The 8,614-nt window shown below is 41.0% G+C and overlaps 1 protein-coding gene across 1 annotated transcript in view; it reads right to left on the bottom strand.

Moving 5' to 3' along the window:
* SPATA22 (spermatogenesis associated 22) overlaps positions 1-7,060 on the bottom strand; it is a 45,721-nt gene extending 38,661 nt beyond the window's left edge. Inside the window, exons 1-4 of the mRNA XM_089693691.1 lie at positions 7,056-7,060; positions 6,828-6,997; positions 5,040-5,177; positions 3,037-3,097 (exon numbers count right to left, since the gene is read on the bottom strand). Of these exons, the coding sequence (XP_089549817.1) occupies positions 3,037-3,097; positions 5,040-5,177; positions 6,828-6,997; positions 7,056-7,060 (374 nt within the window). The remainder of the gene's footprint in view (positions 1-3,036; positions 3,098-5,039; positions 5,178-6,827; positions 6,998-7,055) is intronic.
* Positions 7,061-8,614: the final 1,554 nt, after the last annotated feature.

The raw sequence follows: 8,614 nt of genomic DNA on the forward strand, positions 1-8,614 counted from the left end.
GTACTATAGAGCTGTAATCTTAGCGAGAATGTACGATTGGACACATAACCCAGAGGGAAAAAGGTGGGTTAAGATCGAAAATGATTTAAGCGGATCTACCTTGAGTAAAAATATATGGGTCCCAGCAAAGTATAGAGGTTTAAAAGATTCCACAAGTGTTTTCACAGTAAATGTTTTTAAGGTGTGGGATAATTTGCACAAATATATGAAATGGGATCTCAATTCACAATTAATATCACTTAGGAACACAGATTTTTTTCCCCCAGGTAGGGAAGAGAGTTAAAGGAAAATGGTTCAAAAAAGAGGATATTCAACTGAGAGATATAATGGATGGACAGCAGCTGAGAACACTTAAGGACTTGAAAACAGATAAAAGAGAACTTTTTATTAAAATAGATGAATGGAGATATCACCAATTAAAACTCTTTGTTAAAAATCTTCCGAAACCTTTGAGAATGAGAAGGGATTGGAATCCGTTTGAGAGGTTGTTAGATGCACGCGGAGATGGGAAACGGGGCACAGCTAAGGTATATAAAATTCTCACCGAGTTAGTTACACACACAAAGCCATTGTATATAGCAAAATGGGAAAGAGACTTAGAACTAGAGATAGATGAGGAAAAACAAGGGAAAATATATAGGTTGATACACGAAAATATAAGCATGAGAGAGGTGGAGGTAAATTATAAATGTTTATCGAGATGGCACATTGCACCAAACGTGGAACACAAGATGAATGGGGGAAAGGTTTTAGAGTGTTGGAGGGGATGTGGAAGAATAGGTACCTTATATCATCTATGGTGGGAGTGCCCAAGGATACAAACCTTCTGGGAGAAAATAGTCCAATTAATTTCGATAATCACTGGGATAAAAATAGGATTGAACCCTGAGGTGTGTCTATTACATAGTACAGATCTACCAGTAAATAGATATAAAGACTCCGGTGTATGGCATTACTTGAATGCGGCTAAAGGTCTGATTCCTAGGTTTTGGCATAGACCAGAGATACCGAGAGAGGAGGACTGGGTAGAAAGAACAAATCAGATATGTAAGATGGAGAAATTATACTACATGCAAGTAGACAAGATGGGGTTATTTTTTAAGAAGTGGAGAAAATGGGAAGATTTTGTAGCAAGATCTACGAAGTAATATCTTAGGAGGAAGTTCTTGTATATTTATTTAGGGAAAAGTCATTAGAAGTATGCAGAGTGGGAGGGTTTATTAATTGGGAAAATGGAGGCATTGTAGGGGGGGGGGGGGGGGTTTGGGTCTGGGTTCGGGGGTGGCAGAGGGAAGAAAATTAGGGGTTGTAAAGTAATAATAGGGTTTTGGAAAATGATCTTTTTGTATATGAAACTGATGAAGAAATGTGTATATTATATTGAAAATAAATAAATATTTAAATTAAAGAAAAAAAATAAATAAGAGGAACTGGAGGGAAGAGGGCCATACTGCTGCGAGTATGAAGTATGGTAAATAGTGGTGCCACAGCATCTTTCCAAACATGTCCAAATGCTGAAATAGTAGTAGAGCTCTGACACTTCCTCAAACATTCCTATTGCCCTGTCACTATGATACAGTCCTGACCAAAAATACTGGCACCCCTGCATTTCAGTCAGACAATACACCACTTTGCCAGGAAAATTGTTGCAAATGTAGGTATTCTCATGTTTATTTCTTTTGTTTGTACAGTATTAGTATGACACAAAAAAGTGGAGAAACAAAAAGCCAAATCTGACGCATTCTACACAAAACCCCAAAAATGGAGAGGACAAAATTATTGTCATCTTCTCAAAATTGTAAGAAATAATTGCATTCCAAGTTCGTGATGCTCCTGTAATTTGTAATAAACTCACCTGTAATAATGAACAGGTGCTGACAATATAGAAATCACACTGACAGCCAGTTAAAATGGTGAAAAAGTGACTCAATCTTTCTGTTGTGTGTCTCTGTAAGCCACATGGAGAATGGAGAAAAGAAAAGTGCAGCAAGTCTATTTCCAGAAATCTTAATGCTCCTGTGTCCACTGTGTGTCACATTGTCAAGAAGTTTACAGTCCATGGCTGTATGCAAATAGGGATATCAAGACTCCTCACCATCCCCGTATAAAAAAAAGACAACACTGTCTTTAACATACCAACAGATTCAGACCTCAGCCAGGCCACTGTAAGTATATCAGGCAACACAACGCCAGAAACCCAGCTTAAATATGATACTACTGAACAAAAAAATTCTTTATGTATGAGAATATGGTTGCCTTAATCTAGTCAGAGTACCCTATCTATTGATCAATTCTACTTGCAAAGCATCAGTGCTCCAGAAACATAAAAAATAAAGCAGTCTAACAGTATTTATTCAATTAAATGTAAAGGCCATTAGTCAAAATAACTAAATGTAATCAATGTGATCTTGTAAGACCAACTCCAGATTATGCTTTACAGATATATGAGTTGTTAATAAAAAAAAACTAGGCATGTTAAATCAATTCTATAAAATTATAACTGTGTTTTGTGTTCTACTTCAATTTGTCATTCACAAAATCAACAAGCAGGGTACCACAACTCTAATCTAGATCTACATGCACATGTGACAATACTTTAAAAGTTGTAAAATCAAGTCAGACTAAGAACAGCAAACTTTCTAGTAGATCAGTAAATAAAACATACCTTAAAAAGTATCCAATGTACAAAATATAGAAGAATTAGCCAGTGCATAATTGTGCATGACAAATGTGGTTAGTTATTGATTTATACAGTTTGTGTATGGATATATTCATAAAAGACTCAGTGGAAAAGCACATACTTAATTTTAAAAAGAAATGTATTCTAATAAACGTGCATAAATGAAAGACCAATGAAAAACTCAAATGTAAAATGTATCCCCAATGAAACGATGAACAGAATTTGCAAAATGTGTTATGAGGAAACAATCTACAGCACTGATAAATTTAGCTTACAACAAACAATGAGCATTGAAGCACAACTGTCCTTTACCCTATAACAGTGCTATAACACAAAACATAATTTAATGTTCTTACCTATAGTCTACGTTTTTTTCTGCATTGACTACCTGGGAAGTTCTGTTTCCCCACATGGAATCTGATTGGAAACGTAAATAATTTCATATTATTGGTAAGCATGTGTATTTATTCTGTCATCTTACCAGAATCCAATGTCATAACTAAGGTGAGCTGACTACAGTTAATACAAAGGCCAAAGTTGCATTGATTTTACCATATTGTTAAATTTACCATTGAGAGAGAAAGAAAAATTGACCATCCTGTTAGTGCCCCTGTGTGTGAGAGAGAGAAACTATTCACCAAGTGAAACTGCCATATTAGAAATAGAGACTGTCCAGGGAAAGTGTCCTGTTTTTTCAGAGAGGAAAACTACCCTGTGTGTTAGGCAAATTGCCCTATTAGTGTTCTGTTAGAAACTGCACACTCTCTGATGGCTAGGATATTCCGTTATGTTTGCATCTCAGTTTGTAAAAATTTAGTGCTGGGCTGCCTGAGCACTAACACCTCATAGACCAGGGCTTGACAAATTTCCTTTGAATCTAGGAGCCAGCTAAAAAAGTTAGGAGCCTGTTTCTTTTTGACTGGCAAGGCTTTATTTTCGGTGAGACCAACCGTTGATCTTTAAAGGGAGTGCTGATAAAAGGGGACTGCGATATACTGAGGGGGTCTCTAAGGGGGGTGCTAATATGAAGAGTTTCTAATCTAAGGGGGGGGTCTCTAAGGGGGTGCTAATATGAGGAGACTCTAATCTGAAGGGAGGGTCTCTAAGGGGGGTGCTAATATAAAGGGACTCTGATCTAATGGGGGGAGCTAACATAAAGGAACTCTGATCTAATGGGGGGGTGCTAATATAAAGGGACTCTGATCTAATGGGGGAGGGGTCTCTAAGAGGGGTGCTAATATAAAGGGACTCTAATCTAATGAAGGGAGGGTTCTGATCAGCAGCAGTCAGCATCCCCCCTTAGAGACCCCATTAGCGCATTATCCCCCTCCCCCTTAGAGACCTCCATTAGAACAAAAAGACACCCCCGCCCCTTATATTAATGCCCCTACCCATAGACTGCCTTGCCGGCGGGACTCAGGAACAGCTGCAAGCCAGTAAGTGTCTGAAGCTGGGAGCCGGAGTTGGGGGGCGATGCTGGGAGGTGGAGTGGCTGTGGCTCTAGGCATATTTTCCTCCCCTCCGGTGGGTGCAAAGGAGATCACTAAGGCGGGAAGGGGGGGGGGGGTGCCTGGCAGGGGAGAAGGCAGAGAACACAGGAAGGCAGGCGCCTGGGGTGTCTCTGCTCACCTGGGGAGTAAAGTTCAGTCAGCTCCCGGGCCCACTGGGGCTCACTGTCAGCTCCTCCGTGTGCCATCCTCGCCATCTTCTCAGCCAGCCAATCAGAGAAGTCGCCGTTCCCAGCTCCCCCCCCGTTTGGGGGAGAGTCAAAAGGGGGCAGGAAGCTCCAGCCAATGGAGAGGCGGGGGGCTGACAGTATGCCCAATCATTTCTCCCCCATGCAAGGTAGGCATGTGATATGAGGTCCATGGAGAAGATAAGGTGAGGAGCTCAGTGGACGGCTGCCTGAGGAGTTGCCTGGTGTCAGCGGTGGATGGGCTGGTGGGAGCCCGGGCACCGGAACGTGATTTCCGGTCGCCATGGATCCATCAAGCCCTGCCATAGACTTGAATGGGTTGTGCCCATATAGCTGGAGCAGCATCCCATAAAAATCTATAGGATATTAGTGCAGTTGCAAGCAGCATGGCACTAAATTTTATTGGTCGAGCTGTGGGCATGTTAGGAGGTTGGCAACTGTCATAGGGGGTAAGTATAGACTTGCAGGAGGGGAGGAAATCCGTCTCTGTGTATGTGGGAAGCTAGGAAGGAGGGCTGGCGACATTTTTTTAATATGCACAAGTACTTAGAGGATAAGGTTGCCTCAGTCTAGGTCAATTTTAACATACAACATTAGATAATTTGGTTTTATAAAGCACTTTGTGAAAGACATAGTATTTAAAGGAAAGAAAATATGTCCAACCTGAATCTGCTGTTGCCATGGAGAATTCAAAACTCTCAGGAGCAAAACTAAAGCCTTCACTTTTTTGAGGAACTGAGATTAATGGCTGCCTGTTTCGTTTCTTTTGGCCGAAGATGGGTAAAGGCTGAAGACAGGCTGCTAAACAAAAAAAAATATCTGCTAAACAAGGCTGTTTAAAGAGAAGTATGGGTTTCCTTTTTAGCTCAAATCTATTCTATGTGAGCTGCTTATATCTAAAATCTTTCCTGCATTTTTTTTCTGTTAAAGTTAAGCTAAATACATTTGGGGGGCTATAGTCTTTCCTGGATCTTCATGTCGACAATCTGGTAAGGATCCACCCCCTTTTCTCTCCTGACTGATGTTGGGTCTAGACCAGGGGTGGGCAAACTTTTTGACTTGAGGGCTGCAATGGGTTCATATATTGGACCCGGGGGCCGGACCAAGAGTAGATGAATGATGTGTATGTGTCATCCATAGTAAGTATAGTAATATTCCCCCATAGTAAGCATAGTAATTAATCCCCCGTAGTAATTAATCCCCCGTAGTAATTCATCCCCCGTAGTAATTCATCCCCCATATAGTAATTCATCCCCCATAGTAATTCATCCCCCATAGTAATTCATCCCCCATATAGTAATTCATCCCCCATATAGTAATTCATCCTCCATAGTAATTCATCCCCCATAGTAATTCATCCCTCATAGTAATTCATCCCCCATATAGTAATTCATCCCCCATATAGTAATTCATCCCCCATAGTAATTCATCCCCCATATAGTAATTCATCCCCCATAGTAATTCATCCCCCATATAGTAATTCATCCCCCCTATAGTAATTCATCCCCCATATAGTAATTCATCCCCCATATAGTAATTCATCCCCCATAGTAATTCATTCCCCATATTAATTCATCCCCCATATTAAGTCCCCAAGTCCCCTCTGTGTCAATTCACTTACCTTTGCTCCGCGCGTTCCTCTCGCCGTGTTCCCGCGCCGTTCCGGTGTAGCATGAAAATCTGTCTCCTATGAGGATCTGTCCCCCCTGACGTATCTGCGCATGTGCCAGTTTCAGGCATTAGCAGCCGATCGGCGATCTCCGGCACATGCGCAGATACGTCGAGGGGGACAGATCCTCATAGGAGACAGATTTTCATGCTACACCGGTCTTCAGGGCGGACTGTGAGAGGAGCCTAGCTCCGCGGGCCGGATTAAAAGGTCCGCCGGGCCGTAGTTTGCCCATTGCTGGTCTAGACTGTCTGCACACTCACAAACTTAAAGAGGAGCTCCACCCAAAAGGGGAAGTTCCGCATTAAAGACCGCTCCCCCGCTCCCGATTAAGGATTGGCACCTTTGGGGAGCGGGTACCCGAAATTGACAGGTACCCGCTCCCACTTCTGCTGCGATAGCCTAGGTGATCAGAAGCGGAAGTTGTCCAATCAACCACCCCCCCGTAGTCTTCTGGGACACGTGACGGGTGTTTTTTACAAGTCAGCAGCTACAGTTTTTGCAGCTGCTTTTATTTTTTCACAGTGCGACTGGGAGTCCGCTTTAATAGAGCACAGCTGCTCTCCCCCTCCCTCCTCCTGTTCAGGCTATTCCGATCTTCAGTATACAGAAGCTAGCAGCAATAGCAAAAGCTCCTCTTCCCATCATAGCACACACTTGTTATCCAATTCTCTTACAGACAGCCTGGAATATGCACTGTGTATAACTGCAAACACAGGAACCATCTTTCCCTGCACAATCCATGGGTGGCATTCGTATAGAAGGTGGGGTCGATCAGTTACCTGAACGTGTCCACATAATATAAAGGTTTGCCTTTGAACACAAGTTCTCTGGTGCTAGTATTAAGAGGGAGCCAGGAGTGCAAATTGGTTCCCACATGCAGTTTATCTTTGGGCCTTGATAATTGGGTTTATCTTTGGACTTTGGAGGCCGGCATAAAATATAGAGGAAACTGGAATCAGAAGACATTAAAATGTTATTGATGGGAGCATTTATATGGCCATATTTACGCCATGCTGGGTCTTTAATATGGTCCTTTTGTTTGTCTGTACAGGGTCATGTGTCCCTGTATACATATTTTCTGTAAATCTATGTCCCATCTTGTATTTTGAATATCTAATGCCTATATACATAGTCCTGTTGAGAAATACTCATATTACTTGCATATGCATGCCTTATTAGTCACCCAGAGCATTTAATACCTACATACAGTTGTGTTCAAAATAATAGCAGTCAGACATCACTAACCTGATCAATCACTGTTTTTGGTAGAAATCATATTTCTACATGGCAAATAATTTACTAGCAGGTGTAGTAGAGTAATAGAAATCCAACAGACCCAACAGTCATGACATGCATGCTGCTGATTCTGTGTAATTGAAACACTAATTGAAAGGGGCATGTTCAAAATAATAGCAGTGTGGAGTTCTATTAGTGAGGTCATTCATTCTTTGAAAAACAGGTGGCAATTATTGCCCTTATTTAAGGAAGGAAGGCAGCAAATGTTGTACATGCTGGTTACAGTGCATTTCTCTCTGAAATTCTGAGAAAAATGGGTCGTTCCAGACATTGTTCAGAAGAACAGCATACCTTGATTAAAAAGTTGATTGGAGAGGGGAAAACATATAGAGAAGTGCAGAAAACGATAGGCTGCTCAGCTAAAATGATCGCAAATGCTTTAAAATGGCAACCAAAACCTGAAAGACGTGGAAGAAAGCAAAAAACTACCATTCAAATGGATAGAAGAATAGCCAAAATGGCAAGGACTCAGCCAACAATCAGCTCCAGGAAGATCAAAGAAGGTCTAAAAGTTACCTGTGAGTACTGTTACAATTAGAAGACGCCTATGTGAAGCCAAGCTATCTGCAAAAACCCCCAGCAAAGTCCCACTGTTGAAAAAAAGACGTGCTGAAGAGGTTACAATTTGCTAAAGAGAACATTGACTGGCCTAAAGAGAAATGGCGCAACATTTTGTGGACCGATGAAAGTAAGATCGTTCTTTTTGGGTCTAGTGGCCGGAAACAGTTTGTCAGACAACCCCCAAACACTGAATTCAAGCCACAGTACACTGTGAAGACAGTGAAGCATGGTTACGCAAGCATCATGATATGGGGATGTTTCTCATACTACGGTGTTGGGCCTATTTATCGCATACCTGGGATCATGGATCAGTTTGAATCAGGGTGGATAAAAATCAATGATTTTTTAAATCAGATTTTTTTTTATTTAAATCAGATTTTTTTGAATAAAATGCTTTTTGAGGAAAATATATTACCATCCAAAGGTTATTCCATCATGAAATAAAGATTTGTTTTTTAATTATGTAGACTAAGGCTGTATATGTTTAATTTTTTTGGTAAATAAATTCCATGAATCCATTCACAATGTCATGCTCTTCCAGAGGTTTTTGTAAGATTATTGGGCAGTATCTCTGCCTACAAGATATTATCACAGATGTTTGGTTTACTTTTGCAGTTCTCAAAACTGAATTTGACTCAGCGGAAATCACATGCCTCTTCTTCACAGCAAAAATGTTATAACATGAACAGAGTTAAGAAAAAGACCTTAA

The sequence above is a fragment of the Staurois parvus genome, unplaced genomic scaffold (assembly GCF_062004578.1).
Source record: "Staurois parvus isolate SC_StPar_1 unplaced genomic scaffold, SC_StPar_1.0 ptg000635l, whole genome shotgun sequence".
NCBI lineage: Eukaryota > Metazoa > Chordata > Amphibia > Anura > Ranidae > Staurois > Staurois parvus.